The following is a 23,570-nucleotide window of genomic DNA, read 5'->3' on the forward strand; positions in this document are numbered from 1 at the left end:
TATTAATTTGTGAGGGCAATGGCCAGTTTTAATCGAAATCATGAAAAAGATAGACATATAATAGTTAGAAACCATTAAAGCAACTAAACTGTTGATGCACATTCATAAAAATCTTCCTCTGGCTTTTTCTTTCAGGGTTCTCCACGAGGAATGATCTTCTACTCTCTATCCTCAGCATCCTCTTGTCTCACACCAACTAACTTTACGTCCTCTCTAATAAGCCCAGTCTTAGGTCTTCCTGCCTTGCAGTTCCATCCTCAGCATTCATGGTCGCTCTGGTTTATCTCCAAATTATACCAGCCCTCTGATGTGCTTATTCTTGACCCTGTCCGTTCGTGCTGCTCCTAAAGAGAAGCCCTACATCTTCATCTCGGCCTCCGGCCTTCTCACTGTATCTAAACACCACATCGCTGGTCTGACCACCATCTTCTACACCGCTCCCTTCACTCCTGTTGACGATTTCTACGACCATTCCCACCTTGATAGAATCGAGAAGAATAAACTGCATTTATCAGTCCCGAATGTGCAGATAAAAACAGATCTGAAAACAATCGACCAAGAACATACAGGCCAATAGAATATGATTTACAAGTAAATGCATCCCATGATGGGGAAATATACACTGGTAGGATAGCAGAGGCACCAAGAGCGTCACTAAAAAAAAATAGAACAGTAGAAAAATAATCTTCCACGCTGAACAAGTGTGCAAAGAGCCTGAAAATGGGATCAAGACATAAAACCACTGCAACAGTTTACATGTATTGCACATGAAAACAAGTGTGCAGCATGTAAATATGTTTCACAGCTGAGCTGACTGCTGAGAATAGGCTCTACACATGAAAAAGAACAAAGGATAAAGCGTCTTTAGATTCAAAATAACCTGGTGAGCAGCAACACGTTGCTGAATGAACCCGAGCTGCGCATGCGCACTAGTTGACGTTTGAAGTCGCTTCTCCGTGTGTTTGAACAGGAAGGCGGACATGTTGACGCACCGTCTGCTGGCTTCTTTTTCCCCCCAGAAAGCTTACATATATTCAAAACTGCATATCCAAGTCTCTGATTTGAACCTAGAGCGGAAAGGACGGGGAAAGGCCGAGTGATATTGGCGGCGCATGCGATCCAGCGGGAGCGGGGAGGCGGTGTGCAGCGACCGGGTCGCAACTGGTCGAAATTTGGAAGAAGCAGAAGTTTTTTTTCCTCCACCACTTCTACTTTTGAACTGTCAGATTCTATTGTCGCTTGATGCAGAGGCCTGGCACAGACATGGGGACGGTCCGGGACTAAGCTTCTCTCCCCAAACCGCGCTCTTGGATTAGAAATTCCATCTGAGTTTTAATTGCCTTTTGTTTGGATGGACCAACATTAAGCCCTTATCCCCGGTGGCATCCTACGGAGGCTGGCTAATCTGTCGCCACATTTATCTTTTGCCACTGAACTTGTTTACTACTAAGAACGGGAAAAGTATCTGGACTCGGAAAATGAGGCTTTTGTGCATTCAACGCAGCCATAAGCGTCTCGTCGACTGTGGAAGTTTGAGGAGAACCATGCGTTTTCTTTGAAGCGCGGTGTAAAGTTCACACGAAGAAAAGGAACATTTGGCTAGCTAGCTACCACTGGTTGCTAAAGCTAGCTAGCCAGTCTTTTGCCTCGCCAGTTCGCTGTTTTTGTACATATCACATCAACGGGACTGAGCAACATCAAAAATGTCTTCTGGGGAAAGCATGGATGTTCGATTCGAAAAAATCGATGCCATGCTGACTGATCCAAAGTCGGAAATAAACACGGATTGTCTTCTGGTAAGTTTGTAGCTTAGCTGTCTGGATAAGTAGCTAGCGCGTTAACCGTTCGGGGTCAGTCTACTCCTTGGAGCCGAAATTCTTTCCGTGACCAACAAGTCGGCTCAGGTGGCACTGGCGGAATGTGGTGATGTTGCCGCCGACCAGGCTTTGCCTTTCACGGCTTATCAATTGACATTTATGCGAGTGATTGTGCATGGACGCACGGGCAAGGAAGCAGTTGCCACCTCAAAGCAAATGATCTTACGCGGAAGGCATCCGAAACCCCATTGTAGACATCGATCAAACTATGAAAAAACCCTCTCTTTTGTTGAAATAAGTCCCCATTTATCCGTAGGTTGCATATAGATAATTCACATTAAGGTTATTGGCTTGACGCGTTAACGTGGCGCCATCAAACGACTAGTTATAACGCAGTAATAACCGCGATGGCATTCGCGTTTCTATCCTTCTACATGGTCCTGGTAGAACTGCCTGTTAGCCATGACAGATGTTTAAATTCACTCCCCACCTTTGCAACGTGAAAACAATTTGCTGCCATCTTATCAGCTGGTGCCATGCTTTTGTCCTGAGGTCGTGCCAGGAATGTCCCCCCCCATCGTTGACATCCTCGGACTCCAGATGTGGTGCCAGGTGTTGATACCTGCAAGCCCCCAGCTGCATCGGCGCACCTGCAGGCTGCGGTTGACGTCACCGTTGATGACTGTCAGCACTTTCTCTGCACGCTAAAACTCTGGGGACAAATTCAGGTGGAGCCCCAAAGTCATTTAATTGGGTTTGATGTGGAAAGACTTTGCTGGGTAATGGTGTCAGGCAAGGATTTGGCTCAGCGGTGCAGTGAAACTCAGATCTATAGCATGAAATTAACGCGAGCATGGGTTATTGTGGGTGCCCTTGATTTTTTCCCCTGCCTGGGGCTGCTTCTTAAACTTGTAATCGTGAGTTCAAGAGAATCCTGCGTCACGTTATTTGCAATGAGGTAGTGGGTTTGTGTGTCCCTGGAGATTTTGAGGGCATATATTTTTCCTCTGCAGGTGTTAAACATCAATGGGGCTTTTTGACAATTGTGCTGAGGACTCTCTGACAAACACACCTCATATGGAATGTTTGTTCACGCTAGATGGGGAGAAAACACCCATCCTGTTGCAAAAAGAGGCAATTAAACTCACCTAAATGTGCACACACTGCTTTTTTAATGGCTAAAAGCTGCAGAGAGTGTTCTGCTGGCTGCCACACACACACACACTCACACACAAGGGTGTTGTTGCTCTTTTTTCCCTCTTTCTGCAGTCTCTCCTGATCAATGAATGGAGGCCTTTAGCTCAGCCACTCTGTGCCACCATGCAACTCCGCCCACAGTTTAATAAAATTCCACGCTAATCAAATAACCTCTTGTCTTTTACTAGACTTCCCTTGTGTGTCCCAAAGTAATTCTGCCAGTGTGGAGAGTTGGTTCAGAGGTAGTTGGGTGTGGGCTCTGTGCTGGCTGCAGAGGCCCGAGTTGCTGGGTAACGGGTAAGAGCCGGCCCTTTTGGTCACCGCGCTCCTGTACCTGGGTCATGGATGGGTCCGATGCGAGGTTGTTCCTGTTGCTTCTCTCCCGAAGACCCGTGTTTGTCAGTGTGTTCCAGCAGCGTCGTGCTTATCTGGCTGCTAAATAAATCCCGGTCAGAAAGGGGAACACCTTATCTGGATGCCCCCCCTCCCCGGTCCGTCTGCTCAGAGAATGCCAGACGTTGTCAGGCGATACATTTTTGACACACTTTTCCAATGAGGGGAGGGAAAAAAAGGAAATCAAATCTCCTTGGAGTTGATTTTTCATGAGGATGTTCCCATAACTTTTTGGGGTTTTTATCCCTCTCTTATAGGTCAGCTCTAGTCCCGGATACCAACGTGGATGTGTGATTCACGCCGTTCCCGCGTTGTTTAGATCTCACTCTGATATGCTGGGACGTTAAAACGGCGCCTTTTCCTGCATGCTGCATTCAGGGACATCCCATATTTGCACTGCCCCGTCAGTGTTTACAGTGGAACTCGATTTCAGGCCACAGTATTGCCTCTGTTGCTCCTATAGGTCACTGTCGAAGTCACGCCTCGTTTTCAGTGACTTGACCTCTAAAAACCTGACTTTCGGTTGCTTTTCCGGTCTGTTCCGTCTGGATCCGTCCCACCAGTGTTGGGCTGAATGTGAGCAGGCGGTCCGCAGTCACAGGAATCACCAGTCAACCCGTTGGGTCGGTACCTGTTCATCCCCTTATTTGTGAAACCCCTTAAAGCTGAAAGTCTGCGCGCCAGTTTCGTCTGAGCGGTTTCATTTTGAGTCCACCACAGTTGTGTAAAGTACAAAAACTAGAAACCCAGTTGTGCTGATTCAGTTTAACACCTGTGAGGTTGGGGCATCTTTTACCAGACCTCCCAGTCCACTCCTCCTATAACAGAGATGTCAAAAGTATCTTTTATGGTCATACACCTGCGTTCTTCCAACTGACTAGAACGTGTCCCTAAATCTGCTCATTTAACCAGCACATTAGGGATTAAATAGATATTTCTCAGCCCTCTTACGCAGGACACAGCAGCCTCTCTTGGGGTTGTGTGTGCTCAGGAAGGTCTTGCGTGAGGATTTAGCGCACGAGTGCACACCGTCGTTGGGTTCACTGAAGTTTATTATTATTATTTTGATGTGAAAGCGGTTGTGACAGGGATTCTTACTCACAGGAGCCTCATAGGGAAGGGAAATGCCCCTTATCCGTCTTTACTGCTGCTGACATTTACCCAGAATAAGTGTCAGATTTGCTAGATTTCTTTTTAAATATTTATTTTACAGAAAAGAATAGCTGTGACCATTACGTAGGAGCCCCAAAATAGCCATTAATGGGAGCCCATAGGTGTATTTGGAGGTACATCTCATGAATCTGCAACAGTCTTAATGTATCTACACACCTTAAAGTATAGAGATGTTTTTCTATTTGTGCTATTTAACCCACTAATGCTGGTTTTCCTGTCTGGTTGAGTCTAATAGGCGTAACGAGCTCCGCTTAACAAGGCCCAGAAAAGTCAGCAGTCGTTACCGAGCAGAAGTCAAGTGACCGTGCTGCCAAACTAACTGATACGGACGGTGCTAACGCTCAAGCCGCTGTCCAGTACGGCACGTTTGTCCATTCAATTCACATCTGTGAGTTTTGTGGCAAAGCGGCAGCCTCAGGATTTACATGTCGGAGGCGGATGCACCTGTTAAAGATTTTCAATGGGCCACCAGAACAGCCGCGGATCCTTCTAGAAACCAGTGGCCACGCGTAGATGTGCGGCTAGTCTATCTCAATCCCTCCCATTAACATTCTCGAAGGGTCTGTGTTAGTTCCGTTTGATTCCCAGCAGGGAAAAACTGGAAAAAATGCAAAATTCTGCCCCAATGGTCGCTAGTTTTGCTACCAGCTAATTGGTAATAGCTGATAGCAAAACTATCCCCCGTGCCATGCTCGGTCAGTTTTCTGCAGGCCGGCTCCGGGATGCGAGCGCTCATTCATTCATGGTCGTTGGCGTGTCGGGGAGGGGCGGCGTGCCTGCCTGTTTGAAGTCGCACATCAAGCAGAGGAGGTGGAGGCCGCTCTGACAGTTTACACTGGTGCGGTTGGCACAATTACTGTTGCAAATGAGCATCTAATCTGATATCCTGCCGCGCCAAGTTATGCAAGATAATTGCAACCTTAAATGCCGTCACGTGAGCCGAAGTGTGTTCACGCAGCCTGAAGGGGAACCGGTGGCGATTTGCATGTCAAATGGCTTCTTCGCCGTCGCTAGCATGTTGTTTTCCAGAGGTGGACGAGGAAAAGGGGAGAAGGGCCTAGCTGGGACCACTCCACATGCCTCGTGCTGGCATGCAGAAAGAGGTGATGTGGCTGAGGCTCCCATGGAAATTTTAACTCAGACTTTAATGTCTGGAAAAGAGCTTGTGTGTATTTCTCCACCCTAAAGCTTAAAGAAATATTTCCTGTATGTCATGTCAGCCATTGGCTTTCTTATGGCTATAATTTCTTTTAAACCTAATTGCCACATTTCGCTTGGTATGGTGAGACTGATGGGCTTTGAATGGTATTATTTGATAATTCCAGGGATGTCACACACCAAAGCAGCATCAGCACTTGGGTGTTGAGTTTTTTTTTTAATAGGCTGTTAAATCTATACAATGACATGCTAAGTGTGCTAGTTATGACTGTCTGTATTCATCCAAAACTCTGATAACCCTTTATTTTATAACCAGATAACCTTAAATTCAGTTAAAATTCACAGTTCATGCATTTATTTCCACAAAATCTAAAAAGAAATCTCTGTTGTACCTGCACTAGTTCCTCTTTTCTATTTAGTTCTATATATTTAAAATCAGTGACGGCTTTTCAGGAACGTTCTCAGCCCAGCGGAATCATTGCATAGAATGGTTTTACTTCCTCAACTTTACTGTGTAATCGTGGGTTGGTTCATTTGAGGTCGATATTTCAACGTGCTTTTCTCAGGTGAGGGGGGACCTGTTGAGGTCACGTGCACGTGTTGCGCAGCATCATATATGTTTTCCCCACTGCGATGCGGGCTTCTTTTTACCCCCCTTTAATGCCACAGGGCTAGCTTTGTCCACCCAGACCTGGTCATTTTATTTCCTACATCTGCTGTTGTTCCACAGTTCACGTGCACCCCCTTCCCCCCCCCCCACTCTCGTCTTTGGCACTACTTTGTATTAAAATGCACGCCGTTCCCTCTCTTCACTTTTTGTGGAGAACTCGTTTGGCCACATACCTAAAATAGCTCTCTGACGTGTACGGTCCTGTTAAGGAATGTCACTGCGGCTGTCCAGAGTTCTCTGTGGCAGGATGTTATGCAAACGTGCACTGCTGAGCCTTGTGATTAGGGTCCTGAAGGACTCGCTTCTTTAGCCCCCCCTCCCCTTACACACACACACACACCCAGTGCAGCCTGCTCTCATGTGCCGGGGCCAACAGGACCCCCTTTCTCCACCATACAGGCGTCCTGTGATGTGAGAAGTTGAACCCTTTTTGGAACGAGCGCATGTTTTGAAGATCAAGCACGTGCGTCGATCACCAACCCTCTCATTATGCACAAGCGCACGTCAACACCCAGAGCTCTTTTGTTCAGCCCAGCCGTTTTGCACCTCCATATTTTTTCCGTTTTCCACCTATCTGTTTTTCTCATTCCCACCCTTCCCAGTGGGCACTTCCATGTCTCATTAAAGGGGTTTGGCCCCCGCCTCTGCCGCCGCTCAGAGGAGCAGTGTTCCTTAAGAGGATTCCTTAACCTGTCTGAGCTACTGATTCTCCATGTGTCATTGATTTGCTTGGAGTGTTAAACGTAAATTATTGAACAATTGATCGTGTATAATACAGACGTGATGAGGGAAAAGACAAGAGTTTGATGAACATCAACTCAGATTAGCATTTATAACGGGAATGGTATTTATTTCAGATCCGGTGTGATCTTTAGCATTTTAAAATTTCTGGAAATGGGTGTAGTTGCCTGGGAAAGGGTCTGTCTGTCAACTATTAATGGTTTCAAAGAGTTGTGAGGCGTTATTCTGGATTATGGGAGATTAGATCGAATCCTATTTATTATTCTGTCTGGCTATAGCCAGGCAAACCATTGTAACAACAGGGGACGATGGCTGTCGATGTTATTTAAAATCAATTTCTATCCATTTTCAATTGCTTTTATTTTATTTGCACATCATTTTCCGCGTCTGTAACAAGGCCCTCAAACACATTAGTTGTCAGATTATTGGATCTAATCAGTAACAGGAAAAGAGCGAGTGTTGTGACAAAGGTCGCTGTAAACGGGTGTTATTTAGCTTTATTTGCCCTGATGTTAACCCTTTTCCTGTCTCCTCAGGACGGCTTGGACGCACTGGTGTATGATCTGGACTTCCCAGCCCTGCGGAAAAACAAGAGCATCGACAACTTCTTGAATAGATGTAAGCAGCTCGCATCGTGCTCGTCCTCTCATGGGTTCTTTTACCGTGCTGTGTTGGTGTCTTCCTCTTGGACCACGTGTGTTCAGACCCAGTTCCATATATGCCGGTTTTTGGGTCACTGCTTCTATGTAGACTTGAACACAATAGGTGTCTGCTGATTAGTGTCCCCAACAAAGAGGCTTTCATAAATGGTTGGTGACCCACATGACGCCCATCACCGTGGCTTCTTTTCCACAGTCTCATCAGATGAGGGAATCCCTCAAAACCCAACAAAATCCCAGTCAAAAAAACCAGATAATCTTCTAGATTTAATAAAATGGTCAGGCCTTTTTACCCATTGTGCTGAAACTGGACAATAGGAGGAGCCGGTATGTTTTTCTCAGCAGACCTACAGAATTACATGTACAGTAGTCAAACACATCATTAAAATACTACGCAATGTACCCAACTTTACATCCTGACTGTATTCTAAATGTAGAATAGATTTCACCTGCATAGTTTCATGTTAAACAGTAATAATTTAGTATGTTTGGTGGTAAGTGAGCAGGGACATTTGTGGGTTGTCAATAACGAAACAGGGAAACCTGAAACATATTTTTCAGTCTTGGGAGGAAACAGAAGTGTTTGATTTCCAGCAGTCAGCCCAGGCTCTACTGTCAGCCCCTGGGCTAAACACGCCATTAGAGAGCTCCGCAGTTCTTCTTGCTACAGTACTTTTGTGTGTTACAGCCAAGTGTTGAAGATGTATTGATGGAAGTGGAGTAATGGACAAACTGTCCAGTAAGACGTCAGTCCTAGAGTGGCGTGCGTTGCCTGAAGGGATTTTTATCCCTGAATTCTCCTCCTCTGTGCTTTTGTAGTCTCCATCCCACTCTCTTCAGCTGATTTCTCCTCCTCACATCAGGAAATGTCTCAAAAATGTCATGTTTATTATGGGAAGTAATAAAATAATGTTGTATTCTGAACTTGCAATATTGTCACGGTCACCAATTTCCAGGCATAATTGCCGTCATTTTTAAAGGAGAAGCCCATCTTTTAAACAGTTCACATTAAACCTCTGTTGAATCTTTTAATCCTCTGGGAATTTCCAACTGGGGGAAAATGCCTAGGGAGCCAGTACTTGGAGTGGAAATGACAGTGCTCCCAAATGTTTGTACTCCAATAATTCTGGCCTTGCTTTTTTATTTTTAGGTCAGTTTAGTTTGGACATCCCTTTTCCGTGCACTTCTGTGCCAGTTATGACCCATGTGAATTGACAGTTTTCCCACTAGGTCCAAATGTGTCCTGAGTGAACGCAGCTTCTCACAGCAGAGCCAGTGTTGTCTGTTAAATATGCATCTCCTGAAATGATGAAATCTCCATAAATAGCAGGATTTTGAAAGAAGGTTCTTATTTGTCAGGGTCTTTCACACTTGAAAATTGTTTCGTGCTTTGTGGCATCTGAGATTTCAGCACACGTGAACGTCTGCCCCCCCCAGGATAAATGTGCCACACGATGCTGCCGCTTACCGGATCATTTCATGATGAGTTTGCTTGTGACGTCAAAGCGTGAATGGGCCAGCAGCACAGCTTCACATTTTCCACAGACGTTCACTTCAGTGTTCTGTGATTTCCCTTTGCGCTCTTATTTCTTTGCCCTAAACAAACTTTCTGCCATCATAAACTGTTTTGTGGTCAGGGTTTCACGGGGTTTTAGATGCGAGACCTCGGCTTTAGAACAACCTGCCTGGGACGATAAGGCTGGCAAGGTCAACCGAGTCTCGTCAGTCTCTAAAAACACACTTTTCTAGACACGTCTCCAACGTTTTGTTCTGTCGAAATCCTGCCTTTTAACATGAGCTATAAATAAGTCTCTAATGTTATTAGATTTGGTACAATTATTTGCTGATAAGAATCACACGTTATGTTGATGTCTGCCTTTTTTCCCCAGATAAAGAAACCATCAATAAAATCCGGGATCTGCGCATGAAAGCAGAGGACTATGAGGTTGTCAAAGTTATAGGGAGGGGAGCGTTTGGAGAGGTCCAACTGGTAAGACTGCATTTAATTGATTCAGCGTTTGTAATCATTTAACCCCCAATTTGTACATAAAGAGCTTGGATCTAGAGCCACCGACGGCACAACCTCCCCACCTCTGAAGCGCCACAGAGCTCGATCACAAGCCCACGCGAGAGCTACCGGTACTCTGCCCAGACCATGCAATTCAAAGGCACTACAAAGTACCTGAAATAATAATTACCCCGATGGTTGCACGCCAAAAACTCCTGTAATTTCACACCACATCTTTTGGTTTGTATCCTAGCAGAAAGGATACGTGGTGTCATAAAAAATATTATCGATTTTCTTTCATCCGTCTTTTCTCAGAACTTTGACATCAGGATGTGATGTGATTTAAAAAAAATAAAAATAACAGTTTACAGCCCGGGGTCCGCATCCTAGATTGTTTCTTATTGTAAAATTGACCAGATGCTGTGTATGTTTCTGGTTTGGTGTGAGCCGAGCAACATGGGTTATTAAGGCATCGTTGAAGCTTTGTCGATTTGATAAGTCGAACTGGAGCGCGGTTATAAGAGAGCATCTGCTGCACAGCTCCCACAATTTATGTGGAAATTGGGGGTTAGACTGCCACCGTGCCTTAATGAAGTAGCTGGTCGATTCTATTGAGTGCATTAATACGGTTGGTTTCTCTTCACTTTTTTAAGGTGAGGCACAAATTCACAAGCAAGGTTTATGCGATGAAGCTACTAAGTAAGTTTGAGATGATCAAGAGGTCGGACTCCGCTTTCTTTTGGGAGGAAAGGGACATCATGGCTTTTGCAGACAGCTCCTGGGTGGTACAGGTATGTCGAATATCAAACCGGTGAGGTGGCTTGAGAGCTATTTTGTTCATCATTTCACCGTTCTTCTTTTCCGCAGCTCTTTTTTGCATTCCAAGATGACCGCTACCTCTACATGGTGATGGAGTACATGCCAGGGGGTGACTTGGTGAATCTGATGAGCAACTATGATGTCCCAGAGAAATGGGCGCGCTTTTACACTGCTGAGGTGGTGCTGGCTCTGGATGGAATCCACTCCATGGGCTTCATCCACAGGTACACGGTTTGTCGGTTTGGTGCCGTCAGAAATGTTGTTTCCTCTCCGTGTGGGATTGGGCTTTGGGTCATGTCATGTCACCTAAATATTTTTGTTTTGTCTTTTCGGCGTGGTGCTCCGTAGGTGCCGCTTCAGTGGTAGCTTATCATTTTCCGTTTGTCTTCTCAGGGACGTGAAGCCTGATAACATGTTGTTAGACAAAACAGGCCACTTAAAACTGGCTGACTTTGGGACCTGCATGAAAATGAACAAGGTATCTCTTCCAGCCTCACTCAGTCAATGAACATTGTGACTATTTACATTTGCAGAGATGTTTAAATTAAGAGCTCCACCTGCTTTCTTCATCAGGACGGTATGGTACGATGTGACACGGCAGTGGGAACTCCAGATTATATTTCACCGGAGGTACTGAAGTCCCAGGGAGGCGATGGATATTACGGCAGAGAGTGTGACTGGTGGTCAGTGGGAGTATTCCTCTATGAAATGCTAGTCGGTGAGTATTTGCTACCTGGAACTGAATCCATTGCTGTTTCCTTCTGCTGTGGTCATCACAGTGACCTGACCCTGATTGTTCTGCGCACTAGGCGACACGCCCTTTTATGCAGACTCTCTGGTGGGAACCTACAGCAAAATTATGAACCACAAGAATGCCCTGACCTTCCCCGATGACAGCGACATATCCAATGACGCCAAGAATCTCATCTGTGCTTTTCTCACTGACAGGTTAGTTGGTGATAAAGGAAAGTTTAAACAGAGCTCCTATTATAAGATAACGTCTTAGTTTAGGCTTTGAATTTTCTCTTTGCTTGTATCAAGGACACTCAGTGGAATCAACCTGATACTAATAAACTCACTTTGATTATGGAAAGAACCATTTTTGGCATTGTTTGGGATTAAAACATTCTCTTGTTGACATTCACAGGGAGGTTCGACTTGGTCGGAACGGCGTAGACGAGATAAAGAGGCATCCTTTCTTCAAGAATGACCAGTGGACCTGGGAAAACATCCGAGACAGTAGGAATCCTGTTTTCAGCATTATTAAGCCGCTGTCGTATTTTTGTGCAGCACAGTACCGGTAATTCACAGCTCTTTCCACTTTAAAGTTTCATCCCCGGTCATCAAAATATTACACTAGAGTAGAGCTTAGGGATGTACAGCTAAGACCAGGAGTTTAGTGGCTTTATATTTAATGCTTCACAAGACTGAAGTCAGCCGCCTCTATTCTGCTGGCTAAATGCTCTTTTAACTGAAGAAAACTGCGCACTACAACCAGAATATCTATCTCTTCCCTGCATTGTTTCAAATATTCAATATCTTCTGGTCATATGTATGTAAATCTCTGAATTCCATGTTATAATGGTGCTTGTCTTTTCCTTCCTTCGTCTCTCGATCTCATCTTTTTTCTGATGTAATGTGCAGCGGCCGCCCCAGTCGTGCCTGAACTGAGCAGTGACACCGACACCAGTAACTTTGATGACATCGAGGAGGATCGGGGTGAAGAGGAGACCTTCCCAGTACCAAAGGCATTTGTGGGAAACCAGCTCCCCTTTGTAGGCTTCACTTACTACAGCAATCAGCAGTAAGTCTGCCAGACTTTGCACCTTTTTAGGACTTCCAATACTTTGTTTTTAGTGTCAAGTGCACTTTTGTCATTGCAGAATGAAAAAAAACCTCCCCTTCTAATTTAGTACTTTGCCATGGTTTTCTCTAAAAGAAAAGTTAGAGTTTGTGATCTACTGCGGCTGTTTTTGTAATGAATATCCTTTTCTAGCCCTTTGCGGAGGCCCAGCACTGCCTCAAAGGCCAGTGACAAACGCGGCAGTACTACAAAAGAGGACAAGAGTCATGTAAGTCAATGGCAACACAAAAAGAGCCTTCAGAATATATCTGCTTTCTGTCATTTCTGCAGATTATCTCCAACACTAATCTGTTCCTACAGAGATGTTTGTTCCCGTTTTAATCAAACCTTTATTTCCTGCTCAGCTGGAAAACCTGCAGAAAAGGATCTACCAGCTGGAGGAGCAGCTTCACAGCGAGATGCAGCTGAAGGATGAGTTGGAGCAGAAATGCAGGTGTGGAACACAAATGTTCTGCTCTTCTATTAATTCTTCCATTTTCCACAGTTCAGCAGCTGGGCGATGCATAATACAAAGTTTACGACTCAACAAAATTGGAAACATAAAATGTCTTTAAACACGGAATCAGAACTTCATCAGAACAAAAGAATTTGGGTCAGTTTGGGTAGTGCTAAGTTCACAATTTGTGTTCCTCCCAGGGCATCACACACCAAGCTTGAAAAGATCATGAAGGAACTGGACGAAGAGGTGAAACTCCAAGACTGCTTCTTCACTCTGTTTTGCATTATTCTTCAATAGGCCATTAACAATTTTATGATAACGTAAACGGAATAAGAGACGACGTTTGCCTTGTTCCATTTCACAGGCAAACATTAGAAAGAATACAGAGGCCAGCGTGTCTTTGCTGGAGAAGGACAAGATCATGCTGCAGCACCGATTCACCGAGTACCAAAGAAAAGCTGACCAGGAGGCAGAGAAGAGACGCAACTTGGAAAATGAGGGTAAATTATAATGTTGTATGAAGTGCTTCGACAGGAGGCTGTTCGAAAGGTGAACACTCCTCGTTGTGAAAGTGTGCTTAAAGTTGCGAAAAAATGCAATGCACGTATAAATGTATCCATCTGTTTTTCTAGCGTCAACTTTAAAGGAGCAGCTTGAAGATATGAGAAAGATCAGCCAAAACTCACAGGCCTCAAATGACAAAATTATCCAACTGCAGAATCAGGTACCCAGTAGAGACAGGAACAGTCTGGATGAGGAGAAGCAGGATCTATAGGAAGCTTCACGTTCTCTCCTCTCTCCATTGGACAGTTGGAAGAGGCCAACGACCTCCTGCGCGCGGAGTCAGACACGGCAGCAAGATTACGGAAAAACCACACGGAAATGGCCAAGTCCATGAGCCAGCTGGAGAGCTTGAACCGGGAGCTGCAGGAGAGGAGCCGTGCCATAGATGGAGAAAAGGCCCAGTTGGAGAAGGAGGTCCTGGTGATTCAAAGCACCCTCGACTCGGAGAGGAGGAACTACAGCCAGGGATCTGAGGAGATCAGGGAGCTTCAAGGTGACTAAAGAAGAGAAATTCAGTTTTTGGAGTGGAAACAGCATAGATTTCCTTTCAAAGTCTAAAAAGAAAATGGAACGTGTTGAAATGGTGCGGAAGAATGGCTGCCGTGGAGGCTATTTGATTTTGTTTCCTGAAAGTAACAATGCTTTTTGTCGTGCCATTCTCAGCAAGGATGGCTGGGTTACAAGAGGACAACAAAAGTCTGAAGCTCAGCCTGTCAAAAGTGGAAGCCGAACGCAAGCAAGCCCAGGAGAGGAGCAACAACCTGGAGAAGGTAGACATGAACGGCCTGATCGGTGCTGAGAGGCTTCGCTCATGGTCCTAAAAGCAAACCTGGCTCTCGCTGCTCCCCGTAGGAAAAGAACAACTTGGAAATTGACCTGAACTACAAACTGAAGACTTTGCAACAGCGTCTGGAGCAGGAACAGACGGAGCACCGGGTGACGCGGGCGCAGCTCACCGACAAATATGAGTCCATCGAAGAAGCCAAATCAGCCGCCATGAATGGTAGGCCCCCAACAACGCCCCTGGCCGCTGCTTCTCTTCTGCTTTTCTAATTTGTTCTCTTTTCCCATTTATGCTGCTTCTGTCTCTTTTTCTTTTTTCCAAGGTTTTTTCAAGGCAGTTTTTATTTGGAATTTAATGCCCAGTTACGTTCTTTCAGGTTTCTCACAGTTTTGATACAATATTCAAGATTCAGCGTGTTTATTGTCGTCTGCACAGTAGAAACCTCATTTCCCTTTTCAAGGAAATTCTCTCTTTGCTCACCACAATAAATGCCAGAGATAAAACACAATAGGTGATTAGTTACGTATTTGAAAGCAGTATGTAGAAATATCAAGAGTAGAGCGAGCAACCGTGTCTGTCTCACACACATACTGTAATAATGGAAATATATTCTGGTATATGATATTAGCTGTGTAAAGGCTCAAGTCGGGCTTTTTCAGTAGCTTAGATATTCCATCACTTATTGTTCAATCCAATAATTTATCATTCATTGTCCTAATTTAGCCGTTCAGCAGAAGATGTCTGAAGAAATTGGAGCCCGAATGCGAGCCGAGAGTCGGGTAGTGGAAGTGGAAAAGCAGTGCTCCATGTTGGAGTTTGACCTCAAGCAGTCTGTTCAGAAGATGGAGCAGCTGATGAAGCAAAAGGAACGACTGGAAGACGAGGTGCGTTGCCTCTGTTATAGCATTCATCAGTTTAATGGCATCTGCAGAGTTTTTGGCACTTTGAGCACAGGCTAATCTGCCATCTGTCATATTTTCCCATTCCAGGTGAAGAGCCTGCGAATACAGGCTGAACAGGAGCTGAGCAAGCGCGTGCTGGCTCAGAGCGAGCTGAAGAGCTGCATGCTGGAGGTGGACCGCCTCAGGTGTTCTGAGAAGCAGCTCAAACAGGAGATCAACACGGCGCTAGAGAGCAAACGCTCACTGGAGTTTCAGTTGGCACAACTGACAAAGTGAGTGGCACTCCTGCACCACCGCACCCACACTGATGAAATAAACAGAACGCAATCGAAAGAGAAGGAAAATAACAGCTAAAATACGTCAAATTGGTTGAGGTTACAGTTGCACTCGCATTTCTTATAATCCAGCCGGCAGGAGCCACCGAGCGGTAATGCTCTTTAAAAGTCAAGGCATAAATTTGCCCGACAATTCTGTCTACAAATAAGTACTATTATTCCAGCTTAGTGTGACCGCACCAAAGCTGCTCCACGACCGTGTTTACATTAAAGGATTAGGGTTTACTGCGAGTCCATTTCTAATCCGGTTGCTGCAGCCAGTTACAGGCTTTAGAGGCGCTCTTTGTCTCGCTGGTTAAGCGGTCCAGTGCTACTCCAACCTGTGTTCATACTGACCTGAAAATGCAGCTGGTTCATTTTGATTGATTTGTTTCTAGACAATATAGAGGCAATGAAGGACAGATGAGGGAACTTCAGGACCAGCTTGAAGCCGAACAGTATTTTTCCGTGAGTTGACACCTTGAGTTCTCCTCCTACTTTCCAATGCAAAATCGCGAGTGAGTAAATGTCGCGTCCGTCTTCCCTCAGACGCTTTACAAAACTCAGGTCAAGGAGCTAAAGGAGGAGATTGAAGAAAGGAATCGGCAGGTGCAGGAGGCTCATAAAAAGATGCAGGAGCTGAGCAGTGAAAGGTGAGTTTGGAATCTGGAGAAGCATGAAAGAGTAGATGCTGGTTTAAATTCCAATGTTTCAAAATGTTTTTTTTTTTCTGCTGGATGCAGGGACTCGCTATCTGCCCAGCTGGATCTGACCGTGACCAAAGCTGAATCGGAGCAGCTCGCCCGTGCTCTTCAGGAGGAGCAGTACTTTGAGCTCAGCCAGGAGAATAAGAAGTCACTGGCGAGACATAAGATGGAGATTATTGAAAAAGAGGCTATTATCTCACGGGTGAGCATGACCTCTACGCCCCCGCCCCACAGCTTAGATGCACATTTATGTTTGGAGAGGATGTCGCCTCATTTCATGCCTCAGCCAAAGGTTAAAATTGTTATAAATGTTTTCTGCAGCTCGAGGAATCCAATAAAACTCTAACCAAAGATGCTGAAAACCTCAGCAAAGAGAAGGCGGAGTTAAATGAGAAATTTCAGATTCAAGAACAAGGTACGGTCCATTTATCCACCGCGCTATCTTATTGTTTAATTTACATCTTTGTGCTAGTTATGTGTCTCTTTTTTGACAGAGTATGTAGATCAGAAAGAAGACATTGTAAATGCAATTAAGGCCAATTATGAAAAGGTCCTAAACACAGAACGCACGCTGAAGACTCAGGTGAAGATGCTTTTTTTTTATTGACAAGATATCAGTCATAGCCAGTAAACAAAGGGCAGAATCAGAAATCAATTGATCGTTTTGACTTTTTTTTTACTTGTCAGGCTGTAAACAAGCTGGCAGAGATCATGAATCGCAAGGACATGAAGCTGGACACGAAGAAGAAGGGCAGCACCACCGACCTGCGGAAGAAAGAGAAGGAGAACCGCAAGCTTCAACTGGAACTGAACCAGGAGAAGGACAAGTTTAATCACATGGCCATCAAGTACCAGAAGGAGCTAAGCGAGATGCAGGCGGTACGTTCACAAGGCGTCGGGATGCCGAAGCCTGGTTAAGTTCATCATTATTTATTTGTTTTCTATTAAAAATGAAATACTGTTTTCTGCCTCCTGTCTGTAAACAGCAACTAGCAGAGGAGTTTAGTAACCGCAACGAGCTTCAAATGCAGCTGGACAGCAAGGAGAGTGACATCGAGCAGCTCCGAGAGAAGCTGAACGACCTGCAGCAGCGCATGGACAACTCCAGCATCACCAGCCTGCAGACAGATGAGACGGACAGCAACATAGCAGGTAGCACCCTCACGGCGGAGCTGATGTAATTGGGGGTTAGATGCGGGCTTCATCCATATATATTTCTGCAAATCTTAAATTAGCAGGCAAAGGCACAATTCAGGAAGCAATAATTTTCTAGGTTAAAAATGAGCTGCAGAAACACCACTGGTCTAAATGATCAGTGACCCATTCCTAAATATTAATGGTTTCCAGGGCTTTCACTTTTTAGACGCTCTTCAGTTGTATTTAACTTTAAACATTAGCAGCGGGCTGTGTTTGGAGCTTTAGTGAGTCGATCAAGCATCATATTTCATCAGTAAAAATTCCTGCAGCCCCTTATCACATCTTGTTTCCATGTGTGCTGTTTGTTGTCTGTGGTTAAATCATTCTCTCTTTATCCCCCTCATGTCCAGCTGGTTCTCCTTGCTCTCCTTATCTTAGTAACTTCTATTCCTTTTCCTCTGTGAGTAACTGAGTGGACAAGCCTCTCTTGCCTGGCCTGTGCAGCAGCTATTGTGTGTTTCGTTCTTGATTTTTCTCGTACGTTTTTGTCAGAGGAGACAAAACCACCTCCTATTGGTTAGAAGAAGAGGACACTTTTGAAAGAAGCCTGAAAAAACGTAACGTCCAATTCTCGCAGTCTGACCTGCAGCAGCCATCAAGCTAGTTCTAACCTAAGTGCTAATATGGAAAGTCGCACAGTCGCTCCTAACTGAAACTTAACCACATCGCGTCAGATGTTTGCATCTCAGCAGGCTCCACCCTGCGTGAGGTAAACCTCAGCACCTTTCAAAACGTGTCTTGAAACTCAGATCTTGTTGATCCGCTGGTGCGCTTCAAACACTCTTCTTTGTTGACCTTCCTGTCATGTTTTTGGCATGTTCACGTAGAAGTACTGCTCGTTTTGGACGCTTCGCCCACTGTGTCACATTTAGTAGTCAAGCAGCTCTAACTTGTGGTGTTATCACCTGCATGCATTTGATTTTAAACTAATTCTGAAGCTACGAATCCTGAATCCACGTGTTTTTAATGACCGTGAAACGATTTGAAAACCAAATTCCTGCTGCAGAATTCCTCCGAAATGTTAGCCCCCGACTTTGAAATGATTCAAATCTTTATGATTTTGTTTCTTTCCTGCATGGGGACTGAGCAGTGGCATGGAATATTCAACACTTATCTCCCGTTGCTTTACTCCAGTGCAGTGACCTTACGTTTGGAAGATCTCCGTGCAGGATCCACCTGTTATTTTGACCTTTTTTTAAGATTCTTGTCACTTCCAATTTTGGCCAGTAGAGTTTGGATTGAAAGGCTGCATGACCTCTTTCCCTGCAGCAGTATTGAGGTGTCACTTTTATCCTGCCTGCTTTTCAGAGTCCAGATTGGAGGGTTGGCTGTCCATTCCTAACCGCGCTAATATCAAGCGATATGGATGGAAGAAGCAGGTATGTCGCATTTATTTGTCATTTCCTTTCTGCCTCTTAGCTGGATCTTTGAGAATGCTGTGCCCCTCTTAAGAACAACATCTGCGTCTTCCTTCCATTGTCCTTGAAATATTTTGTAGTATGTGGTGGTGAGCAGTAAGAAGATTCTCTTCTACAATGATGAGCAGAATAAGGAACAGTCCAACCCCTCAATGGTACTAGATATCGAGTAAGTATCTGTTGCCGATCGCTATGCTCACGGGATCGAGTTAATGCCGTTATTGATTTGTAATTGTGAACTATGTGCTTTCTTTGTGTAGCAAATTATTTCATGTGAGACCAGTTACACAAGGAGATGTATACAGAGCTGAGACAGAGGAGATTCCCAGGATATTCCAGGTAAAAGTCTTCATCTGTGCTTAAAATCCTCTGCCCTGATGTTCAATGACACATCAGAGTTGTGTCCAACTCGGAGGGGCGCTGACGCGTGTCTCCGTCCCTCTGCAGATTCTCTATGCCAACGAGGGAGAGTGCAGGAAGGAGGCGGACATGGAGCCGGTCCTCCAGGGCGACAAAACCAACTGTCTCCCGCACAAAGGCCACGAGTTCATCCCCACGCTATATCACTTTCCTTCCAACTGCGAGGCCTGTGCCAAACCCCTGTGGCACGTCTTCAAGCCGCCGGCGGCATTAGAGTGTCGCCGCTGCCACGTCAAGTGCCACAAGGACCACCTCGACAAAAAGGAGGACGTTATAGCTCCTTGCAAAGGTAAAGGACTCTTTGCAGCAGGCACATTTTGATTTCTTTCTCTTTTAAAATATGCTGATGATGTATTTTGTACACTATGTCTTTAGTGTGACCATATCGGGGTTATCCTGCCTCATGTTGATCAGTAGAAGAGTGTAAATCATGAGCAGGCACTTGTATTGTACAACTTAATATGTTAATTTACAGGTTTACCCACATCTTAGAATAGAAATAATTTGTTGTAACGGGATACGAGCAGCCTGGAACCTAGAGTCCTATGTTTTGGGGGTTACTGGTATTTGACACACCATTGAATGTCCTCCAACAGTAAACTACGATGTGACCTCTGCCCGAGACATGCTTCTACTGGCCCTCACCCAAGATGAGCAGAAGAAATGGATCGGCCACCTCGGAAAGAAGATCCCCAAAACGCCACCCTCCACGTTTTCACGAGCCTCACCTCGTTCCATGTCCACTCGCTCCGGACCAAACCAGTCCTTCCGCAAGAACCCTAAAAGCAATACAGGAAAGCTGAGGTAACTCGACCATGTTTGAATGATTTCAGGATGAAACGATGTTCTGGTGAAGCCGTAGGAAGAGTGGCGCGTACTACAGTCACATCTGATGTCACCCACTGTGCTGGGCGGAGATGTGCTCGAGTCCGTGGCGTGACCTGCTGTTTGTCTCCTGTGTTGTAGCAGAGCGCAGTCCAGCCTCCAGGCAGCAGACACAACATCCAGCACTTGTTGACAGGAACTTCCGAACGTTTTCTCTTTTTTTTGTGTGCAAGAAACCCCTCTTTATTCCTCAGTTCCGGGTTGATTCTAACACGAGACACTTCATGGTTGGTTGGTTGGTTGGTTGGTTGACTCCTGGGCTCTTTCCAGTTGACACTTGGGATTTTTCAAATGGCCACTAATGTGTTGTTGGGTTCAGTGACTAACTTGTAAACTTATGGCTCTTATTCAACCAGTCCATTTCAAAGGGTTTTTAATGTTGCCTGTCATACACGGTGGAAAGGTCACAAGCCTCAAAGCGTCTGTAAACCAGCTCTCCTGTTGAAATATATGTGGTTACTAACAAAAGGCAAGATTTTTGTGTCTTTCTTTCACTGGACACCTGTCTTTCTTCTGTCTTTCAGTTAACCGTCTGAACCATTGGGATTGTTTCGGACTCTGTTTTTTCCCTCCTTCCCTCATCCTCAAAAATGGAGAAATTTGTACTAGAATTTAAAATAACTAAAAAGGAAAAAACGCATAGATAAATAATCAGCGCTGGAAAATTGCAACCCATCAGAAAAAGGCATCAGGAGGCCTCCTGATTACCATCATCTTCTTCATCATTATCCTGTAATTCCTCACGTCTACCAGGAGAGGGCGCGTCTAATCTTGACTGGACCATGTAGCGTCATGAAGACCCATTTCCCCTCTCCACACACACATATTACCCCAAATGGAAATGAGTTTCAGGGGAATTTGCTGGGACTCCTGCAAATATGTGTTGGGTTCAAGGTACTGTCAACCAGACATCGCTGATCTGCAGTGAGTTGTTGTGTCTCAGGGGTGGAAAACAACTACTTTGCCATTTCTCAACCCAGCTGACAGATCCTCCAACTAAATGCAAGCTTACTTCTGTTTCCAGCTTTAAAAATGAGAATGACTGATGCCTTCTTCTTAGATCTCTGGCCTTTTTGTTTTTATTTTTTTCACTGCAATTCACACACCAGGTTTGGGACAAAGTATTAGATTTTTGGAGTATTGAGTGAGGAGCATGCAAGATCATCATTTAAATCTATGCATTATTTTTATTCTAATTATTTTATTGCTCCAAGCCATAAGGAGTATTCCATTATAATGGCATATAGGAGTTCTAAAAGTTCATTGATTTTTGTTTATTTGGTACATTGTCTGTAATTTTTTTTCTTTTTTTGTAATGTATTGCCTTACATTGATTCATAGATACATGGTTCAAAAGGAAAACATTAAGTTAACAATTGTAAAACTGCACTGTTTGAATTGTAAATTATTTGTAGAAGACTTAACAGGTGTAGCATTTGGCCCACCTTGTGCCTTAACATTGGGTATTGATTTTACTGCCATATCTCCCCCCCCCCCCCCCCCTCCAAAACAAGACAAATCTTATCTCCTCTATCATTTATTTTTTAAGGAAACGCCACGTCTGTGGTTTTATCGGATCGTCTCTTTTCTGGTTTGAATATATAAAAGTATATATATTAGATTACCTCTTTATGGACACATTGCAATAACGTTAGTTCGACCAAACAAGATGGGCTCATTTCTCATGACAAGTTTCGGGATTTCGTCTATTTAAAGTGAGTCAACCTGTGTCAGTGATTGTCCATGTTAACAATCGCAAGTTGCTTCTCTAACACGTTCATGTCCCGTTAATGCAGCCACCCCTCCCTCACAGTGTATATAATGAGAGAGACATGAGGAATATGGAATACCTCTGTAAACGTTTTGTTTTCTAACTTTTTATTCAAAAAAATAGAAAAAAGAAAAAAGCACTGGAAATATGATCTACTCTTGTCTTGGATAATTTGCATGATTAATTGCATTGGAGTCCGCACTGATGGATATGTCAATAAACATATCTTTATCATTTATTGTATCCTGGTTTTCACTCTGGCTCTGTGTTGTGCAGTTTTTATTAAGTTCATTGTAGGTTATATCTATTCTAGAGTTTATGGACATTCAATTGCACGCATATTTATGCCAAGTCCGATTAAAAACGGACAAAGTTCCACATTTTTCCCTCTGTGGGCACTACCCTGCAGGGGGAGATCTGGTCGTTCTACCCGAGCAGAAGCTTCTGCAGGAGTGTCTGGTGTAGAAGCTGACGTACTCTGACCTGAGAAACTCACAGCTTCCTGCCACATATTCAACCAGACACCACTGGAAAGAGCAGAAGAGCAGCTGATGAACAGTAGCTCTCAAACACATTTGTGCTTTTTAAATGAGTAATCAGCTCCAGGAAAAGCCAGAGCTTTTGGTCAGCATCGACAAGAGAATTACCTCTTATAATTCGCGTGATCGGGGCCAACCAGCAGCCCAGGCTCCCCAGCACCCCGGAGTAAACCTGTGAGACTGCAGAGAAATAAAATCAGGAAAAAACTCCAACTACCAGGTCTGAATCTGTTGAAAAATGACTTTCACCACATCTACAGTAATTGCACGGGAGACGGTCAAGCCTCGCCATATATTGCAGCTGTGGCCTGGAAATAATTGAATAAATGAACAATCAAATACTAATTATACATCTATACTGTAGGAGTCAGCTAATAAATGCAATAAACATTTCTAAAATACACCGTGAGGAGAAATTTAAACCCACACAAAAGTTAAAGAGTTCCTCAAAAGTCCTTAAATCAGGACAATTTATTAAGAACTTCCTGTCTAAAACGAAGCACAGCTGAGTATTTATGGCAGCAGTTTTCTTTTGTCAAAGCATCTTTGACCCTTTGTTTTGGCCATCTTATCTTTTTTCTACCATATATTCTATATGTCAGGGAAAAAAGTCTCTTCCATCATGTGAATCAGATCGTCACAAAAAAGCAGGCAGGGATGGGCCAGAGCAGAAGGCACATTAAATTCTGTGGAATTGTTTTGTTGAATAATGGTGTACACTGTGTCTAGGAGAGCATAATTTGATTAATTGTTGCAGTATCAAAATATTCTCCACTAAAATATGGATTAAAACACATCAAAACATGCCATTCATCACATGGGGGTAGTGAAGTAAATCTGTGTCAAAAGTGTCAAAATATGCTGCTATAATAATGATTAAAACAAGAAAACCACATGAGATTCATTTTGAATAGGGTCGTTAGTGAAAATAAATGTTGACACAACTAGGCACGAATGGGGGATATAAGGTTTGACAAAGCAGCATAACTAAATACACAAAACATGTTTATATCAGATTTAGCAAAATGTGACGGGGAAACAAATTGATTTGAAAGACTATAATTAGACTGTAATCATTTGAGTGTAGATAAAGGCTGTTTTAGATTTTTATAAGGCTTTTGATTCAGTTGA

General features: G+C 44.2%; 1 protein-coding gene across 2 annotated transcripts; it reads left to right on the forward strand.

Annotated features, from left to right (window-relative positions):
* The first annotated feature begins 949 nt into the window (after positions 1-949).
* Positions 950-22,136, forward strand: rock1 (Rho-associated, coiled-coil containing protein kinase 1). Of its 2 annotated transcripts, none has more exons than XM_057055856.1 (33): positions 950-1,796; positions 7,686-7,767; positions 9,698-9,798; positions 10,470-10,607; positions 10,684-10,859; positions 11,029-11,113; positions 11,209-11,353; positions 11,445-11,583; positions 11,783-11,874; positions 12,280-12,439; positions 12,632-12,707; positions 12,844-12,932; positions 13,136-13,184; positions 13,303-13,438; positions 13,571-13,662; positions 13,749-13,995; positions 14,166-14,272; positions 14,355-14,505; positions 15,010-15,170; positions 15,276-15,460; positions 15,901-15,970; positions 16,052-16,155; positions 16,246-16,411; positions 16,531-16,624; positions 16,704-16,792; positions 16,897-17,088; positions 17,196-17,361; positions 18,715-18,785; positions 18,905-18,993; positions 19,085-19,163; positions 19,272-19,533; positions 19,841-20,048; positions 20,211-22,136. In XM_057055856.1, the coding sequence occupies exons 1-33, from the start codon at positions 1,704-1,706 to the stop codon at positions 20,260-20,262; spliced, it is 4,146 nt and encodes a 1,381-aa protein (XP_056911836.1). In that variant the 5' UTR covers positions 950-1,703; the 3' UTR covers positions 20,263-22,136. The 2 variants fall into 2 exon arrangements, with proteins under 2 accessions (XP_056911836.1, XP_056911837.1); XM_057055857.1 differs by having other exon boundaries at positions 20,654-22,136.
* Positions 22,137-23,570: the final 1,434 nt, after the last annotated feature.

Source organism: Takifugu flavidus, chromosome 15 (genome assembly GCF_003711565.1).
Source record: "Takifugu flavidus isolate HTHZ2018 chromosome 15, ASM371156v2, whole genome shotgun sequence".
Classification (NCBI taxonomy): Eukaryota; Metazoa; Chordata; class Actinopteri; order Tetraodontiformes; family Tetraodontidae; genus Takifugu; species Takifugu flavidus.

Excerpts from the sequence above, each read along its gene's own strand:
- rock1 (XM_057055856.1), top strand. The coding sequence starts at position 1,704 with ATGTCTTCTGGGGAAAGCATGGATGTTCGATTCGAAAAAATCGATGCC. Across the intron at positions 12,708-12,843 it reads CAAAAGAGGACAAGAGTCAT|CTGGAAAACCTGCAGAAAAG; the intron begins GTAAGTCAATGG and ends TTTCCTGCTCAG. Across the intron at positions 20,049-20,210 it reads AGCAATACAGGAAAGCTGAG|CAGAGCGCAGTCCAGCCTCC; the intron begins GTAACTCGACCA and ends CCTGTGTTGTAG.